At 39.1% G+C, this 20,334-nt stretch overlaps 1 protein-coding gene and 1 long non-coding RNA gene across 3 annotated transcripts in view; one reads left to right on the top strand and one right to left on the bottom strand.

The window, feature by feature from the left end:
- The window catches only part of LOC141728210 (uncharacterized), a 584,197-nt gene that overhangs the window by 107,781 nt on the left and 456,082 nt on the right, over positions 1 to 20,334 (bottom strand). The gene's annotated exons all lie outside the window — the stretch shown is intronic.
- Positions 145 to 20,334, top strand: part of INTS6 (integrator complex subunit 6) — a 38,680-nt gene continuing 18,490 nt past the window's right edge. For both annotated transcript variants that reach the window (XM_005482403.4, XM_005482405.4), the window contains exons 1-4: positions 145 to 551; positions 796 to 873; positions 1,584 to 1,733; positions 16,708 to 16,797. In XM_005482403.4, the coding sequence (XP_005482460.2) occupies positions 441 to 551; positions 796 to 873; positions 1,584 to 1,733; positions 16,708 to 16,797 (429 nt within the window). In that variant the 5' untranslated portion in view covers positions 145 to 440. The remainder of the gene's footprint in view (positions 552 to 795; positions 874 to 1,583; positions 1,734 to 16,707; positions 16,798 to 20,334) is intronic.

Here is a 20,334-nt window from a genome sequence, read left to right on the forward strand (position 1 = left end):
GAGGAAGCGCCTCAGTCAGAGCGAGAAAGTGCCGGGGTAGCGGGCCTGCGGCTGCTCCGCCTGAAACTTCTGAGTAACATCAACAGGGGGAGGGGAGGGCGGGCGGCGGTGGAGGAGGAGGAAGGTGGTGGTGGGGGAAGGTTAGCCAGCAGCGCAGCCCTATCCGCCTCTCCCTCATAAACCAGCCTGTGTTGGGCTGAGCAGGCCCCTCACACAAAGGAGGGCAGGGCAGGCAGGGCTGCCCCCCCTTCCCCCCCGCCTCGGCAGAGGGGCAGCGGGGAGGCGCCCTTCCCCGTGCACAGCACTCACAGCCACTTACTCCTCTCCCGTCCCCCGTCTTCTTCTCTCTCTCCCCCTTCCCCTCACCTCCCCCCACGGTTCTCCCCTCAGCCCCCCGCCCGCTGTCCATGTAGCCGTCCGGCCGCCGGCCCCTCCGCACTATGCCCATCTTACTCTTCCTGATAGACACGTCCGCCTCCATGAACCAGCGCACCCATCTGGGCACCACCTATCTGGACATAGCCAAAGGCGCTGTAGAGACTTTCATGAAGGTACCGGGCTCTGCCTTGCGAGAGGAGGCGAGAGAAAGCGAGCGAGAGTGGCTGCGCGGGAAGGGGAGGGGGCGGCAGGGAGCGGGGGGCTGCCTGGGCCGGGGGCGCGGGGCGAGGGCGGGCGGGAGTGAGCGAGAGAGTGCGTGTGTGTGCGGGGAGGGAGGGGAGGGCCGGGCCGAGCCGGGGGGCTCCGGCGGCGGCGCCGCCTCTCGGCTCACCCTCTGCTTTGTCCCCCGCGCCGCAGCTCCGAGCCCGGGACCCGGCCAGCAGGGGAGACAGGTACATGCTGGTCACTTTCGAGGAGCCTCCCTACGCTATCAAGGTAACCCCCGCTCACCCCCCCCTCCTCCCCGGCCTCTTTCCGGCCCGTCCGCCCCCCGCCCGCCTCGCCCCGGCTGCCGGCGGTCTGGGGAGCGCGGCACACACGGGCTCCGGCGGCGGCGCTGACATCAACATGGCCGACGCTTTTCCCCTGTGCGGTGTGTGCGAGCAGCAATGAACTGTGGGGGATATTTATTCAACTTGGGAGAAGTGACAGCAACTCCAAGGAGAGTTCGGGGCGAGCTGGGGGAAGGACCGAGTTGAGCCCGGAGAGCCCCGGACTCGGAAGGGGACGGCACTTCCCTGGCCCCGCCGCGGCGGGGGGGGGACGCGCCGCGCGGGGGAAGGGGGCGGTGGGTCCACATGACACAGGACGGTGAACCTGTTGGAGGTCGCTGCAAGCGCAGTTGGCTCCCATCTGGGCAGGGCTCTGGGAGGGTGATGTAAATAACTAAGGCTTGGGCACCCGCGTCCTCAAAGAAATTTGTCCTGTGGAACAAAGCGAAAATGCTCGTTTTGTAAATGGGGAGTTCTAAGGATTAAGAGAAGTTCATAATTTCAGGCTTTTTGGAGCAACATCGAATACTAACTTCTGAGGTGTTTTATTATCATTTGTAGTGAGCTGCATGCAGCAAGGGAGGCTCTTTGTAGCCTAACAGGAAAGCAAAACTCATATCTGCAGAATAAATCTTTTCACGTTTCCCTTTGCAGGCTGGCTGGAAGGAAAACCATGCAACGTTTATGAATGAACTGAAAAACCTTCAAGCTGAAGGACTTACGACTCTTGGCCAGTCCCTAAGGACAGCTTTTGATTTATTAAACTTAAATAGATTAGTAACTGGCATAGACAACTATGGGCAGGTAGGTTGACTGTTTCTAGGCAGAAAAATCTTAAAACACATACTTCCTAAAAACAGCAATTAGCTAGTTGTCCAAAGTGGCATCTTCATGGAATATTCAACATGGGGGCTTCTTCATAAAGTAAGCAGAGCTTGGCTAGCTTGAAGAAATACAGCCAGTGAGTTTGATACCCAACTTTTTTGTTCTTTAATTTCAGTCATTGCTCAGTTTTTAAGTTGTGATACAGCCTCCAAATTGACCTTTTCAGTTCAAATTTTTCCTTTTTTTGTTCAGTCTGTGTTTGGTACCATAGCTGGTGAGCCTGATAGGGTTATGAAAACTCAGCTTTCTCCATACAGTGCTGAACAGTTTAGGAGATGAGCCATTTTTCTAACAACACTGCATGTCCAGAAGTACTGGAAGGAGCGCTTTTTCAAAATGCTTTCTTTCCAGTGAGTTTACCACAACATTTCTCTGTGTACATGTATTTTTATGAACCTGCCTGTTGTATCAAAGCCTTGAGAAGCTGTGCTTTTTTAATTTCTCTATTTCAACTATCCCTTTAAAACAGGAGTTTCTTGGTGTGGGCCAGCATTCTCATGCTCATTAGTGTGAGCTGCTAAAATACAGACATTGTAGGTTAAATGTGTGCCTTAGGACTCAGCTTCTTTCTGCTGCTGGATCAAAGCCTGGATTTGTTTCACATGAAGGATGCTACTAGTACTTTTCATGTGGGGCATACCAACTTGAATCTCCCCTTATTGTTTGTTATTCTCATGTAATTCTGTGTCCTCTGTCTGAGGATTAGTACTTGTTACTGCTCTCCGTATTTAACATGGGAATGTGATTGTGAACACAAGTTCCCCTTCTTCCCCCACTATTTCCCAGTCTAAGCAGAGTTTGTGATAACATGCCACTGTGTTTATGAAGGAAATTTGTCATGCTGCATGTTGTGGCTTTACTGTGAGATGATCAAGTCAGCCTGAACATTTTAAAAATGCCTGTTTTGTGATGAAACTTTAAAAAAGGGCTAGTTCCACACATGAGGTTTTTTCCTATGGTCATCTGGTGTCCTCATACATCTGTATGTAATTTTCCCATTTTCTGGTGTTTTTGTTTAGCTACAGGAGCTATATTCTTAAACACTTAACCCCTGTAGGCCCATACACAAAATATTGCTCTTTCCCATTGCTAGTGATAATTATTCTAATTAAACCCATGTCAAATAACTTGCTCAAAGTGAGCCAGCTGTGCTCAACTACTCAAGTGAGCAGTTGAGTTACCATTATTTTTTTGACTCACTAGTAGTGTTCATTACTGCAAGAGCTGCTCTTTTGGCTGTTGGAGTGACTTTTTCTTTGTCTGATCTGTTCGGGTTGTCTGTCTCTCTGGGCTTGAGCCCCCTGTCACTTAAGCACATTTTTGCTCCATTCCACATGTGGAGCTGGCTGTCGAAGAGGTATTCACAATGTGCAGTCAGGTGACTAAACAGAAATTCTAACTCTTTTTAGCATCTGCAAAAATAGATGACTCTATTGCAAGTGGCTGGTCATCTGCTGCTGAAGTCAAAGGTTCCCATTTTGGCTATTCTAACCAAAATAGCAATTTTTAAAAAAAAAAATTCTGCAACATTTAACTGATCCTTCAGCATTTTCAGGATGAGCTCTAGGGCAGCTAATTGTCTTCATCTTCACGTTGGTCTTTAAAACTATGGCTTGGTAGCCTGTCATCATCCTGTTATTCTTGTTTACCACCTAAAATTTAGTTCAGACAAATCAGTGTTTGACCATACATAATGTGAGAAACTTCAAAATCCAGGAAAATAAGTGGTCAGAATGCTCAGTTGCATTTTAAATAGTTTTCACTCAGAACATAAATTGCTGATTAACTTTTTTCTAAAGCAGCTACAAATATTAACACTGTAAAAGAGTAGTTAGCTGAAATTTAGGAGGCAGATATTTGAAGACTGAATATATTGGAATAAGACAAGATAACCTCAAAAATAGCAACATTCAGACCATCTGAGGTGTGGTATTATGTGACATAATCCAAATTTATTAATCTGCGGGAAATTTCTCTCGCTAAACATCTTTGCACTATCATGCTTGTATTTTGGTGTATTGACAAACTTCTAAGGTACTTGGCCAAGATCTACTTGTTACACAAAAGTGAATTGTAAACCAGACTTTTCTTACACATGCTAATGACAAGACATGATATAAGCCTGATGGGATTGTCTGGTTACGTCTCCACCAGTGACATCTTGTACCCCTGCTGAGTGCAAACTGTTGGTTTAAATGGCAGAGTGACTCAGTACACTCCATTTCTTTCAGAGTTGTCCAGAGTTCTCCATCAGCTCACCTTCTGAACAAGAATGATGGCTGAAGGGTCATTCTGGAGTTGGGGAAAATCTGCTTCATATTTTCTTGCTACTTAAATGTTTGGATTTTTGTTATGAGTCTTTATGATACTGCATATGCAATGATTGAGTTACCATGTGATCAGCTGATCACAGGATCTCACATCTAGATCTTAAAGGACACTGTCAACACACTTAAGTTGTCAAAAGCCTGGAAGATTTTTTTCATAAGCTAGTTCTGATATAAATTCTATGATAGGGGCTTTTTATAAATATTTGCTAGATCCAGTTTTTTTGGAGGCTTTTGTTAAGAAAATATGATTTTGAAAAGTACGCATTTTAAGGTGGCTGTTCAGATTGATAATTTCAGTATTTTACTGCTTGGATCCAATAGCTTTTTTCCCCTTTAGTGTGCTTTGTGGTGGTTATAGTAGAAGAATAAACCTTCAAATAGGGTGCCAGCTTTTAGCATTCACTAAAAATAGTGACCCTTTTCACCTTCTGCATTTTTATGGAGAGCTTAGGGAAAAAAATACAGCATTTGCATGTCTCCAGGAAGAAATGAGTTTAAACACACTAAATTCAGTACGTTTGTCACATCACACAAAATATTGTACTTCATTAGCCCAGTTTACACTTAGATGATTGACCCTTTATTTTTTCCAGTTCAGCTTTTCCATTATTTCAGGTAGTCTGAAATACCCAGCCTTTTTCTGGCAGGCTTTTTGTCCTCTTGAAGTACACTCTTAGCTCTTTTAACTGTGGCTTGTTCAGCAGGACATGAGTAGTCACGATTTAACCAAATAGTTTTGAGTATAGCAAATGTGCAGCTTGTTGTAGTTCATAGAAAGGTTAAATACTGATAGATGTTTCTGTGGAAACAGAAAGCATTCAAAACGTAGCTGCTGTTATGGTAGAGTGAAAATGTACACAAATGGTTGAAATAAACCATCAGCTTCAGTTACTTGCAGTTTGTAGTGAGGTTTCTAAGCCTAGGCACTGAATCTGAGGTAGGTAAAATATGTATCAATGGTGTTTTGATACTCACCTGCCAAAGACCAGCATAGCTCTACCAAAGCTGGAATCTGATGGATGTATCTAATTGTCAAAACTCTGATTTATTGATACCCCATGTGTTTCATGTTGCCTGTTATTTGTGAAATGCTGAAAGTCTCTTACTGGTTTTTTGGCAGTATAGCATAGAATAAGGTTTGAGAGGATAAAATACACTTACTGAATGGATTTCAAAGTATTTTTAATATTTTTTCAGGGTGAAATTGCTTTAATACTGCATATAGAAAGTGCTTTTCAATAATATAAGCTTTTTATGAATTTTTAAAATCTCACTAGAGTATCCTGCACATTTTTCAGCAGCATTACTACTGCTATGAGATGAGTTTAACTTTTAAATGAGTCTAATGTAACAAAAGCACATGCTAACTTTGTTGCTCTGAAACAGAAAAGTCAGTGTGTCTAATACAAATGGATTTAGACTAGGCATTTTTCATTCACAGTGATGAATAAGATGCTGCCTGGATTTAGATTAGCACAAGAAACACTGGGTGACTTTCCAGGCTCTGTACAGTCTTGGTGAAAGCCTTTTATTCTGTAGTGTATATCACATATGAGCAGAAGCATAACTAGAATAATCTAAGGAAAAAACTAAAATCCAAATAAAATTCAACTGATAAAGAATATTTTGGGAAACATAAGAATATACTCAGAACTGGAAGTTCGAAGGTATCCTACATTTGTTTTTAAATAAGTTTTTTCGGAGTGTTGTGGTCATGCCAGGTATGACCATCAAACAGCACAATCTTAGGTTAACTGCCACTTGGTAGTTTTTGCTGAGTATGGGTTTAGACCCATTTGTAGCTACAGTAGCAGAATTGCTGATGTGTTCCCACAGTAGAACTTGGCATTGGTCTGTAGAGTTCAGGGTGGTTTGCCACACTGGCATAAATACTGTAGTATTCCAACTACAGTGAACAGTGTACCTAGGAGGTAATGTCTAATCATACTTGTGGACACAAAACAGCTTGAAGTCACACATTCTAGGCTGACTGCTTGTTTACATGCTTGTCTAGAATCTCCTGAGCTTACAAAACCACAAAAAAAGTGAAAGTACTGTTCCCTAACATGGACTACGTTATGCTATGTTCTGTTTTCTTTAAATTGTGGAGCAGTTTTATTTTCCTAAGAGACTTTTGAGATTGTTACTGGATTTTGTTACTCTCAAAATACTTTGAAATATGGCTTTTGTCTTGGTATTTTGGGATCATAATGCACTGCACTGAAATGGCCTATGCTGCATGTGCCTCCAAATTTGGAACCAAAGTTTAGGTTAGTGTTTCCTGCTTTGTCATGCTGGCACAGTTGCACATGCTGTTTGCTTCTCATGTTGGTAGAGACAGATTTGCACTTGCAGAGTAGCTATCCTGGTCTTTTTTTTTTGCCCCCCTCGACCAAGAAAACCAAATAGGAGAATTTCAGACAGTAGTAAACAACATCACAAGTGTGAGTGTAATAATGGCAGAAATATGAGGGGCTTTCTCACAGTCTTGTATTTTCTGTGGAATGGCAATGGATTTAACATGAACCTGGATGCCTGCTGATGTCAAAGATCTGTATGTGAAGTGCTGGTAAAAATGAATCCTTCTCATCTGCTGTGTGATGAAATGAAGCATATTGGTTTGAACTTACACCTTTTAGACCATAACCTTTAAACATGCTGTCCTTGTTTTAGAACACCCTCTAGTGAGAGCTACAGCAGGCACTGTTAGGGTGTTTTTTTCACATTGTGATGTGGAACTGCTTGCCCTTTAGCACTCCCAGCCCAACAAAGTTCAGCAAAAGTCTCACTCGTCTAGTTCCAATCCAGTATGTTTTTAAACAATTTGAACCTTTCATGAGGTACTTCATTTTTTCCAATGAAAACATTTTCATCAATCTGTTCCAGTAGCAGAAAGAGGATACTTCAAACAAATTTGATTTGGAAGGGGCAGTGCCATAACATGTTCATTCATAATTTATTTGCATACACTGTGCATTTTGTCCAGCTACATTGAACAAATACAGAATGTCACTGGACTAACATAGGGCACTGATGGTGTTTTCTGATGCTCAGTATACAGAATGAGTGGAAAGTGGGCATCTCTATTGCAACAGTTCTGCCCTCCCAGCTTTGAATCCCAAAATGCCATCTTGATTGTGTGCATCTTCTGTAAGGCATACTCAGCCTAGATCTCTGCTCTGGAACTTGTGGCTTCTCATGGGTTCATAGTGGCACTAACCTTGCTTCAAGTTGTGTGACTTCGTGTAGTAAAATAAATCAGTGATTGGTCAGTGAGATTATAAACTGGACTGAACTGTGGTGGTTCAAAATTGGTTTTGAACAGCCAAGTTGCTCCTGCTGTTGTGGTGGTAAACTCCAGGAAGGAATTGTGGAGGAGTCTTTGGGAAGTTATTCTGAAGAATTGCTCTGTGTTCATAGGTCAATAAGCTACTTTTCATCAGCTTATCAGTACTCTGGATTATTAACCCCCTAATTTGTGGGGAGATTTTTGTCAACAAGTCTGTCTCTTCTTCTTGGTGGTGTGTATTTTGGTTAGGTTTTTTCCCTCTAATTGGTGTGTGGGCAACTGTAGAATTTGTTACCCTTCTCCAGCATATGGAGAACAGAGGCCTGGCTTAGTCTGTGAATTGCACTGACTGAGCCAGAACCAGCTGTGTAAGGTCATTGCTGTGAAGCAGAAAGGCTTCTCTAATTAGGGACTTGATCCAGGGCTTGGCAAGGTCAGTTATTTTTGGAATAAAACATTCAGAAATATTTTTAGGAAATGAAACCAAAATAATCTTAAACTCAGAGCCATTGGAGCTGACTTTAAGGTTATGTTTGGTATGGATTGTGTTAATTTATTTTTCTTAGAAAAAGTTTATAAAGGCTCAAATAGAACCTATTTTTAGCAGCTCCTTACTATGCTCACTCAAATAACTTCAAAAACTCCTGTAACTTATTGGGTGATTATCCAATTTCAGATGATTCCAGTAGTGATGCATTTATTAATCTGTAACTAACTGATAAGGTGCTGTTAGTTTTCTCTAAGTTACCTTAAAAATAGGATACAAGTTGTGATCGCAGTTGATTTTGCTGCTGAGGTAAATAATTCAATTTCATTTGAGGAAAAGTTAAAGTTCTTCACCTTCTGGCATTATACATCTGTCACATCAGTACTTAAATGTTTCAAATGTTAGTGGCATTTTGTGCTTCATTTTAATGTGGTTTTTCACCGTTTAGTTACTTGCTGGAATTCATTATGTATAAAATCCCTGTACTATGCATGTTTTTTTTTTTTTTAACTGTGATGTAGTTGTGAAAGATTGAAGGACTGAATTGTTTTTGAAACTTACCAAGGAGCTAATCTAAATTGGAACACTTACTAGTTAATCAAGAAATTATCACTTACATAATGTGATATTTAAAACTCAATTAGATCTGTTCTTAAATGAAAGAAAGAGGACACACCTATATATTAACCTGTGATGTTTGAAACTGTGACTTAGTAATGTTGGGACCTCTCTGATTTAGGCACATGAAAGTATCTTGAAGTTTTAAGTTTGAGGTCTTAGTAAATCTACTGTGTAATCATCATTCCTTTATTGTTCAACATGAACAGAGTCTTAAACTGCTTCCTTAACACATGCCTTCTGTTTTCACATGTGTATTATTCAGTATGGAGATTGTGTATTCCAAAATTGCATTGAAACTCATTTTCAGGCTGCTTTGAGTTGCCTCTTTGTTTTCTTGCTGTTAGTTTTGGTTTTGTTCTTGGCACAAACTTTCTGAGGGTGTTCCAAAATGACTGAAGTTGCGCAATTAAATAGTCTTTGAGCAGTTCATTCGGTGCCAGACTTGGAAACTCAATGTGTAACGTTATGAGCATCTATAAAAATGATACTAAGCACAGTGAATTTTCTTGTGGCATGTTTCAGGATGGGTATGCAATGAAATCATTACCTATAGAACACAAACTTGCAATCTTTAGCAGAGCAAGCAGTTGATGTAAGATTCTGTGACTTTGTTTTTGAAAATGGGTTTGTTGTCTCTTGTGCAATTCAGATAGGTGTTTTGTCTCTAGCATTTCAAATTACAGAAGTGATATCTGACTGGATCTTTGGTTTTTGCTGTGTAGCTTTGACTGGACATGGCTAGTTTAAGGTGATGTGTTTGGAGGTTCAGTAATTAATTGAAGTCATAAATGGCTATTTTAAAAAAGATTTTTTGGAGATAATGCCTAGGTCCAAAATAGCAAGGAGCAAATGACTTGCTTTTGTTGCATTTATTTTCCTCAATATCTTAAATTTCCTTTTCTTAAATGGAACTTAGGTAGCCTGTGTTATGGACATAATGGTTGTTTCAAGAATTCTTCCTTAGTTCTGTAACTGATGTGCTGAGGAGTTTGATCTCTGGCTCAGCCTTAGGAAAAGTCTGCTGTTAGAATTGTGTTTGGCTTTGAAAGCCTTTTGCTAACTGATTTTTCTTTCAATTTCTTTTTAAGTCTATAACTTAATTTGTTCCTGGTTGCCTGATGCAGAAAGCTTCATGCCACCAAACAGTGGTATGTACAAACACTGTGTGAGCAAAAATTATTTAATTTACTCCTAATCTGTAGTGCTAGTAAGAAATGAAATTGAAACCATGTAAGTGCCCTGTAATCCTACATAAGTATTCCAGTTAAGAAACTTTGACTAGCCCATGTCTTGGGCATTGTAGTAACTCTTAGGCATTTGTTATGTGGTTAACTAAATAATTGTCTACAACGTGGGAAATTAATTTGCCTTCAGTAACTTTGCTGTAGTCTGTGGAGGAGCACAGCTGAATTTAGGGTTTGTAGTCTTGCCTCATGGAGGAAAGATATTTTTTGGTAGCCATCCTTACTGTGAAATGGTTGCAGTTTTGTTGGTTTTTGGGGTATGAGTGCAAGAGAAATCATTACTACTTGAAAAGCATTCTCCATTTTTTTGGAGAGGACGGAGATGGTGTGTTAATGGAAGCATGGGTTCAGACCTTGATAAATTCTACTGTGCCTCCTTAAAACTCTATTTTTAAGGTTTTCTCCAAAAGACAAAATAATTTGAGATAGAGTACTGAGGGAGGGGGGAAGGTTAGCTTCAAAAGCAAAGGGAATGTGTCCATAATACAGTTCAGAGTTTGTGGCTGAGCCTTCCAAAGATGGGCAGTCTGCAGTAAAAAAAGGAAGAAGTGGAATTATAGTATGTACTTCCATGGTGTCTAAATCATGAACCAGCTGTTGGATTAAACATATGTTAAGAAATTAAGAGTTCAGTGAGGTATTACTTCTTGTTTGTACTTATGCAAGAATATTTAGGGGTTTTAGATACATGGATTTAGACAAGAGGTATTAACTTGTTCCTGTGTGTTTTGAGGTAGTTTGCAAATAGAGTGTGCCTCAGGTTTATCTTGTTACTCAAAACACCTCCTATGAGAATAGATTTTATTAACTTGTGCTCCCTCTGCTGGCTGGTGTTCCAATTACAAAGTAAAATACAAGTTTACATAGGTGAGGTACTCTCTGATAGGCTATTTTGGCCAAATAGCAGTTTATAAATGTTGCTTTTATGCAGCTGAAACTACGGCAAAACCCGTGGGAGATTTTGGGAGAATCTGTGGTAGTGGTGAGAGTTGGTGTTTTCACAGTACAGTTTCTGGTTTGGCCTCAGTCCAGACTCCTTAAGCATTTGTCAAACCTATTTTTTTCCCTCATCCCTGAATTGAAGAGGTATGATCTTTTTATTCACCCTGGGTGTGCATATTGTTATATACACAGAGGAGCTGGCTCTTTGTGATTTTTGGGACCACACTTTGGTCTTATAAAACCTGCTACTATCACCTGCTTTTCTGATAGCAGTTGTTTTTCCCTTAAGATTTAGAGTTCTCTTCTTTTGGTTGTAGTGAGGTGATCTCTCAAATTATCTTTATTAGGTGATGAATTTTCCTGTGTTCTTCTGAAACCTGTCTGTTGGTGAGGTAGGATTCCCAGCTGCCTAGTTCGAACAAAAGGCAGAGCACAAGTCCTCCCATCCTGGGTACTGCAGGGAGAGCTACAGATGTCAGTATTATGACACAGGATGTTTGTCCATACTGCAGGTATGGGTGTGTGTGTGTGGACTAGGTCTAACAGAAAGTCATCCTGCTGTCCAGCAGCCATTTCAGAAAAACACTGGGTATTTTTTCTTGGAGATAGTGTAATTTCTGGAATGGGGCTTTCATTAGGTTATTTCATAAGATTCCTCTTTGTGACTGGTGTTGTTGCCTTTGTCGTTAATTAGGCATTAAGGGAAGTTTCTAGATTGTATTACAGTTTCTTTTATGGCTTGAAATCTTAACATATTTCAAAGCACCCATCATGTGTAAAACTTAAACTGGTTGGTGTAGCTCTCATTGAACTTACTTCTGTGACTTCTGAAAGTGATCTTGAAATACATCTGCTGTACAAATATCTGATCTTCGACTAAGACAGAACTGCTACCACTACAGAACTGTATTATATTTTGAATAATCAACAGCGTCAAGGGAACATATTGGAATCTTTATGGACAGCAAGATAGATGAGTTAGCAACTTTCTTTGTGCGTGAAGTCCATCTTTGTCAGATCTTAAGCCTGTACAGAATTTGTATGTTCTTCAGCTCTTACTCAGGCTGAAAGCACAAAAGTTTCTCTGACACTGAGGTGCTTCCACTTCAAAGAATCAATTTCAGTTCTAAAACAGACATAGTAAATAAATACAATTGCGAAGTTATTTTTATCATGCAGGTTCTGTCAATTAGATAGCAATGTGACAGAATTTAGAGCTGCTATATTTTTCAGTCTGGCCACATAATTATGGTGCTGTTATGGTGGCATAACATGTGAGATGTCAGATTTATCGATGCTAATGTTGTAGTAGAATTGGACTGCCCTTTTTGCATTCCCCCACCTGCAGCATATTCTTGTGTTCTGATAGATCAAAGTTTAACAGTGTGTTTGTGTTAAATATTAGGTTATAGATTAGCTTCATCTGGGAAAACTTCCATTTAAAGACATTTTGCTTCTTATCAAGTAATAGGAAGGAATTTACTGGTCTACCAAAATTGAAAGCATATTCTTTCCCTAGTACTGTAGCGCATTGCTTGTGTGTGCATGGTTGTGCTGTGTGTCCACATACATTTAAAAATCCTTAAAGGCAAAGTAATTTTTGTAGAGTTTAATTGCCAGCTATTAATTGACTGAAATACTGTTGTGATGCCAGTGTATTCAGCTGTGCTTGTGACTTGGGAAACAATTGTGCAAAAGCTTAAAATACATTTGGTTATATAGGACTTGCCAACTACAGAGGTTAATTCTCTGCGGATAATGGAAAATAGCCAAAGCTGCTGAAAGTGTGAGTGGGACAAGTAAGAAGTTGCACAAGATGCTGCAGTTCTTATGTAACTGATGATCAGAACAGTTGTTAATACCTCTGTGTACTTGACTGATAGTGTTCTGCCTTGAGCAATGAAGAGGAAAGTCTCCAATAAATGTTAATGTCTTAGACATTTCATGATTTTGCTAAAGCATAACTGAAGTTTCTAGGAAACAAAAAAAGTGAAAACCGTGATGGATTTAGACCATCTGTTTTAGTTTGAAATTCAAGCTCAGTGTTTTGATATTTTTTAAGCTGTTTATCAGTTAAAAAATAGCTTTAAAGCTAATAATTTTTGTCATTCTGACTTTTAGATTTCATTTTAAGCTGTTGCTTTTGAACAATGGTTGCTCACAGATTCTCAAGAGCATTTGAGACTCGTGACCTTCTAAATTATAAAAAACTGAGACTGAATTCAAAAATTGATACTGCAATTTTATATTTCCTGGTCAGATGTCTAAATTTACTGAGAGTTAGGGCTGATAGTTTTGAAAATGGAAAGGCTCTGCTGAGATAATGTAATAGGAGATAGATAACAATACAGCTTGCAGAGTTTTGTGATTTACTGAAGTGGAAGTGCACCTTTTAGACATGTCGTGATCTCAAAATGCATTTTTTCCAGTTCCTAGTGATATGTTCTATTAAAAGTATGCACTTAAGTTCATGTCTATTTTCAGCTTCCAACCTTTCTTGAGCTTCAAGCTTCTGTACTACTTAAAACTTATTTTTGTAGTAGTTGCTTATTGTGTCATTTTTAGTCTCTGATTTGGTGTGGTTTGGTCACATTTCTACCTCATCCATTTCTTCAGTTCTGCAACACTTCTGACTCTGAAATTAATATTTAAATGTGTGCTTTGAGATAACAGTAGTCTTTATCTTCTCTTCCTGCATGTGTAATATTGTATACTTGCATATGTAAAGGTCACAATAGGTCTTGAACTGCTTTATCTCTACACTTGGAAGAAGGAAAGAAAATCATCTGTGTATTAATTAGTCACGTTGAAATTTGATGCTAAGCTCACTTGCCAGTGGGAGTGAATTCTTAATTGTGAGAGCCTTAACCAGGCAATAATGTGTCTTGATAATTTGATACACTTTCTGGCTTGATGTGAGGCTCCCTCTGAGAGCATCATGCAAGCTGGTGTGGCATGGGATGCCTCTTTCTGTGACCCATAGTGAGTGGTGTGGAGCTCAGTGGTGCTCTGTATTTGTGTTACCTGAGCACAGAATTGCTTCAGCTGGAGACCAAGGGAAAGACAACCAACACAGCCGAGTTTCTTTGTGTTTTGCAGCAGTCATGAAGCTGTCAAATTGTTCAAATGGGAGTGTTGTGTAATATAAATTCGTTTTAAGGCTTTGAATCTCTTGCTTGTTCCTTTTTAATCAAGCAAACTTTCCCTGATGCTGATGCTGTTTTAAGTAACTTTGTTTCCAAAAGAGGTCTGTAGGGCTTTTTGTTGTCTTGGTGCACATCTGTCCTTGAAAATACGGATTGTGAATGAAAAAATCCTCCTTGTACCTTGTTAGAGGGTGGTCAGCCATTAAAATCATAGGTGGTTCTTCCTTTTTTCACCGCTGCTACAAACTTTCAGAAGGAAAAGCAGTGTGTTTCTTCTGAAATAAATAAAACCTCATGCTGGTTAGCTAGTTATCAGAGTAAGTTGTAAGCAGTTTTATTATTTATTCCTTGTTACCCTGAGATGCTTTCCCCAGTGCATTGCAGCATACCTGTAAGCTGCCAAAGAGATGGTAGTGTACACTGTCACTGTTCCTCTGCATAGCCAAAATAATTGGGCTAGACTGAATTAATTACCTGTGCATTTACAGTCAATGATGTTGCTATGTATTTTGAAGAGTGATATTTCCAAGATTTGTAAATGCTGGGTATTTTTTTAAAGTGTATTTCTATGGGAAGAGAAATAGAAAGTAATTTGATTGCTGTAGAATTAGATTAATTAGGTAGAAATAAAGTTCTCAACCAATTGTTGACAGAGGTGCTGCAGTTAAGTTAAAAGAATTGGTAAGTCTTTTGGAATTCAGTTTTATGTCTTACCGTTGAGAGCTTAGATAAATAAGAGGGGGTTTTGTTGAAGGAACTGGTTTTGAATGCCTTTGTATATAACTAAGGTGGGGAACAGGGTCAGCAGAGTCAGTGGTGGTCTTTAAAAAGTAATGACATGGAAATTTTTAGTCAAAAAGTAGTAAATCTCAGTAATAGGCTTTTTTACTGAAATTCTTCCATGATACATTTTAATTATCTTTCTGAAAACAATTGATTCTTAGTGTGTGAGTGAATATCCTTTGTATATGTAAAATACTTGTGAAATTACAGAGAGTATCCTGAGGATGAAGACATTTCTCCCTCAGACATGTTTCATAGGGAGCTCAAGTGTAGCAACTCTTGTTTCCTTCCTTATAATTTCATGATCATTCTAACACCAGCTGTTTAAGGCTTAAACTTTAGATAGGAAAAAATTGATAAAAAGTATAGTTAAAGAATAAAAAAGTTTTTCAAGGTGATGAGGATATCCAGATAAAAGGTGTTGTCAGAGATGGAAATTTTAATACTTGCATTTGAAATTGCACCAGAATATTAACTTAGCATTGATTATGACATTATAAATCTGTTATTTTTGTCAGTTTTCAATTCATTTTTACAAGAACTTATTAGCAATAGAATTCAAGTATTTTTATGGTTAGTATTAATGAGAAAGATCTAGTTACAAACCCTGCTTTCTGTATTATTTCAGTGCAATGTAATTAGCTTCCAGCTGATGTTTTGCAATTGTGGTAAACTATTGGCAGAATAACATACTGTAACTGTTAAGAATTAAATAAGGCTAAATATTCTTAGAAAATTATTTTAATTAAAATGGAGTGTTTTGAGGGTCCTTAAATCCTTTTGAGTAATTGTTTAAATTAACTTATGAAGTAGCTTGGCTTTCATGGGAGAGATTGATCTTTGTTTTAATTTGATTTTTGCTTATTTTTCGTAGTAATGGTATGCTATTAGAAAAGAAATCTTCAATCTTTTTTTACTAAAGTTTGAGAAAATATTGACCTCTATAAATGTGGTGCTGCCACAGTAGTCAAACTGGATACCCTTCACCAAATATATGAGATTGTTAAATAGTAGTTCTGTTTGAAGCACAAAATCAGTAGATGATCTTTTATATTTAATGGGTTCTAAAAATGGGTTTAAAACGTCTTTTAAAACCTCTTAGTTCTCTCTCCATGTTTTTAGAGTAAATTGCAACCATTCATGAGATAGTTTGTCTTTATAAGCAGAACTAGGCTGCAAGTTTAGTTACATTTTTCTTTGTTTCCTGAGGAAGAAAAACAGGGCCTTGATATTAGCAAGAGAAGAACAGGACATACTAAACAAAATCTTGTAGTGACTTTTATTCAGTCCGTTATTAAGCCTAGGTAGAGTGAAATGTGTTACCTCAGCTGGAGTTGATGTATCTGTGGAATACTTTGGAGTTCTTTTTGGAGAGCTCCTAGAGCTGGCAGTAGATAAAGGAATACCAATAACTGACCTCAAGTTTTTGCTACAGCTAGGCTAGCTGCCTGTCTTGCTGGGATCCTAGAATATCTTGCCTTGTGTATGTTTGTCTTAAATGATACATACAGAAAGTTTATCTGTTTTTCAAGTATTTGTTTCTGAAGTAGATTTTATGTATGCATGTTGAACCACTTTGATCAGAATGGAACGGGTGTTAATTATATCAGTCTTAATAGATAGAGCAATAGTTCTTAACCCCGGGGTCATTATCACAAGATGCTATGTGAATACTTTACTTGGACACAAAGTAATTAAATCACACAAAATTGGCCCTGGAGGAGGGAGAATTGGAAGTACGTTGGGAGGAGATGGTTGCTTTTCTAAACAGCTGCTTGTTTGTTGGAATATGTTGCAAGCCTTACTCTTGAACTCCTGTGTTAACCTTTTTTGCTGTTTCTGTATGCATTCATTGAATACAGACATGCTAAGTGTCTGGCATTCTATGGTGTGAGTGTAAAAAGACTCAGAAACTCCTTTTGCTGCAATATGTGGTACATGAGAATAAATACCTCAAGCTTTGTTGTTTTGTTAGTAGATATCAGTGGCTATTTAAAGACTGAACAGAGTTTGTTACATCATTTTAAATAACTGCTTTTTTTTCCTCTTAGGGACGAAACCCTTTTTTTCTGGAGCCAGCAATAATTATAACAGTTACTGATGGAAGTAAATTAACTACTACCAGTGGGATACAGGAAGAGGTAAGATCTAACCTCTGGTTACAGTAATGTGTACTAAATATTGTTTAAACATTGATACTGTTTACAGTAGTAGCATAAGTGGCTCCTCAGAAGAATGCTCATTAATAGCTTAAATTTGCTTGTGTCTTGATTAATTTCAAGTAATTTATTTTAATTTTAAGTAATTTTATGCAATAGTACTATGAAAAACCAAATAACTTTTTTCTTCATGTAACAGAAACCTGTGGTGCAATTGTTGGTCTGTTAAATGGAATAAGTTTGCTCTGTCTAAGGAGTTCATGGCTTTTAAAATATGTTAGCACAAGAAATTGATTTCTATAAAGCATATGTGTCCTTAAGTGGTCTTGATAGAGGTTTTTTTTTGTATAGACCCAAGTTAAAGTAATGATTTCCCAAAGGATGTTGCCACTAGGGAATATGTGAAACATGTCCTACTCTCACACTGAGTTGTTAAAAATATTATAATCAAATGAGTAGTCTTTATAATTCAAGGTAAGAACTGAAGAAATATATTCCAAGTTAAATCTGTAGAGCAGTTTAAAATCAAGATCTTGGTATATGGAGTACCCAGTCAGACATCTGGCTAACTCGGAGGTATGGCAAATGCTGAGGCACTGAACTATTTTAACTTATTAGCCCTTTTGAATTCTTTCCTTAAAGAGATGGAAGTGGTAGGATTGGTCGGGCCAGCTCAGTGCCCATTCCATGCAGTAGTGAAAAAAAACCCCAACCAAAACAAACTATAACAAATCCCTAAGTTCATTCTCTTTTCAGGGAAAAGGTTAATATTCAAAGGTCCATTTTAAAACTTAAGAGGAGAATTCAGACTTTTGCCTGTGCTGCACCACATTTGACTGTACAGATTAACTTGTTGTACTTTGCAGTTCACTAGTTACTCAGATTTCTCCTGATAATGTATTATATTGCCTTGTTACAGCACTTACAGAATTTGTCTGTATAAAAAGTGGTATTTGAGTGGTTTTTGTAATATATCTAACTTGAAGAGAGTTGAATAATTGTGTAATTCTGTGTGGACTCCTAACAAGCATAGCTAGTAACTCAAAAGGAATTCTTGGATCCATGGTAACAAGTAGATTATCTGTATGAAATCTTACTTCCGTCATACTTTTTTTTACCCATTAACCTATTTTCAGACAAATTCTGAGATTGAATGTGTGCAGTCCAAAATACTGAGCAATGTGACACTGATTTCAGAGTCTTCTGCAACATACAGTGCTGTTAGCAGCAGAATACTGTTTTGGGTAATCTTTTAGCTGTGTAAGTCCTTTCTTGAGAAGAATCTCTGATGTCAAATTACTTGTAAAATCTGGCACTGACATACTGGAGTGAGGAGCACCAAGGTGCTCAGAGAGAAACTCAACCTCTGGGTAGAGGCTGAGAACTGGGTTTGCTCAGTCTTCGGAAGAGAAGACTGGAGCGTGCTTTACCACCCTCTGCAACAGCTGAATGGGACAGGGAGCTTGTCTTTTCCTGGAGGTACCCAGGGCTGATATAAGAGGCAACAGCTGCTAGTTGTCCCGTGGGAAATTCTGATGAGATTTTCTGATGAAAATCTTTAACTCTGTGGGTGATCAAACACCGGACATGTTGACCAGTGGTTGTGGAGATGGTAAAAGCTGCATTGAACAAGGCCCTGAGCAGTCAAAAGCCTCTGGACTGTGTAAGTGTCATGTGTTCCTTCTGGTGTATGCAGTGCTATGATTCTGTGTTACATTTCCTTTCATCTTTGTTATTCAAAACGATTTAGGTAAGAAAGCTGCATTAGTAGTTAAGCTCTTCATTTTACAACAAGAATCAGGACTTTCATCGCCATCCAGGTTGGTTTTTTTTTTTTGTTCTTTTCCTTTTAATGTGAATACAACTTCATCTTAGTCTTCACAAGAAGACATTTTCCTGGAGTGAGGCAAACATTTGGTCATACGTTTACATCTTTAAAGTGTTGTAACTTAGGTTGAGACAAGGAGTTTCCTGGTGACTACATAAATCTACTAAGTTTAGACTTGGTTCATGAGCAGTGCTGACTGAAAAGCATGTGTGATAAGTGTGCGCTACAACCAGAGTTCGTGTTGTGATGATGTCAAATCAGGCCCAATGTTACAATTTTGTGATTGTTAAATTGCATTGTAGAAATGCAGAATTTGCTCTAATAATAGTGAATTAATGTGGGTTTTTTTGTTATAAATAAGCCAATGTAAAGGTGTTCCATTCCTCAAGGAGGTGAAGTAACCACTGTTCTTGCGAGACAAAATGTGAATGCAAACAGGTTTGAATGCTTTTCCATATGTGTGTACTGGGTGTTTTGTACCCAGCAAAGCATTTGATTTTTTTTTTCCCCTTTTTTTGGCCATAGGTGTGCTGGTAGAAACATTCTTAACACTATCACAGAGAAGGGGAACAAAGCATCGAAGGGTGCTGCCACTGTCTTTCAGGGATGATCTGTTTTTGTCACTATGTGTTCTATTGATCAGAATTTTTCTTAGTCTACCTTGAGTGTCCTTTACAGTTTCCTCTCAAGTTGGACATAGAGAAATGAGCTAGAATTAGTACAGGAACACCACCCTGGAGATACTCTTTGGTTCAGTAACAAAGCTTTTTCAGTCACTTTGAAATGGCTGTCCTGTTCTTTGGGTTTGACTTCGGGGAGGCTCTTCAGAGTTGGTGTTGGAAGTGATCATATCCCACTGGCTAGGACAACAATGTTTTTACTCCTAGCATCGACTGAGGCAGTGTATTTTTAGTTCTTTTAAGGCATATATACAAGATAACCAACAGTGTTGGGCTTTGGTGTTTTGTTGGGGTTTTTTTTGGAAAGCCTGTGAAGCCAGCATGGGACCTGGAGGCAAGTTTTCTCAAAGCTTTGTCATTCAGATGAACATTTACATTCTTACCAGTGAAATCAGTTTATCACTATGGGAACACTGTCATCTGCCTTAGTGTGAAGCAGTCAAGCTTAAACCCTGTTTCAGAGCTCTTGCTGAATTCTTCAGGTGTCCTGTTCCTTTGTGGATTTTAAAACGGGTGTTGCAGATAGAGCGTACACCAGTGAGTGCTGCTTTGTCTCTCATGGGTGTGGTCTTTCAGACTGAAAACAGAAATTATATTGTCTATGCAGTTTTCTCCACCTGCACAAGTCAGTAACACTTTCAGTTCTATCCCTTCTGGTGCTGCTTTTTAATGCATCAGTGCCAGTGAAAAGTGCCAGCATCAATTCTATGTTCTGCATGGCTTGTTGACCAGACCCTTCCCTGGACTCACTAGTTTGAGTCAGAACTTGAGGAGGGGATGGGCTCATACTGTTGGCAAGCCATCATTAATTAGTTGGTCTGATGTTATGGATTCCTTATGGAGTGGCTTCTGCTTCTGGCCTGATCCCTCAAATTCAGTCTTAGCCCTTTCTTCATCTTTTGTTAAGCAAATGTTTAAATGCTTGCAGGGATTTCTTATTCCTCTTCATATTATGAAATAACATATTTTTTGAGTTTTAAAATTGCTGAGCTATGTTCTCTTGTCCTCCCC

The sequence above is a fragment of the Zonotrichia albicollis genome, chromosome 2 (assembly GCF_047830755.1).
Source record: "Zonotrichia albicollis isolate bZonAlb1 chromosome 2, bZonAlb1.hap1, whole genome shotgun sequence".
Classification (NCBI taxonomy): domain Eukaryota; kingdom Metazoa; phylum Chordata; class Aves; order Passeriformes; family Passerellidae; genus Zonotrichia; species Zonotrichia albicollis.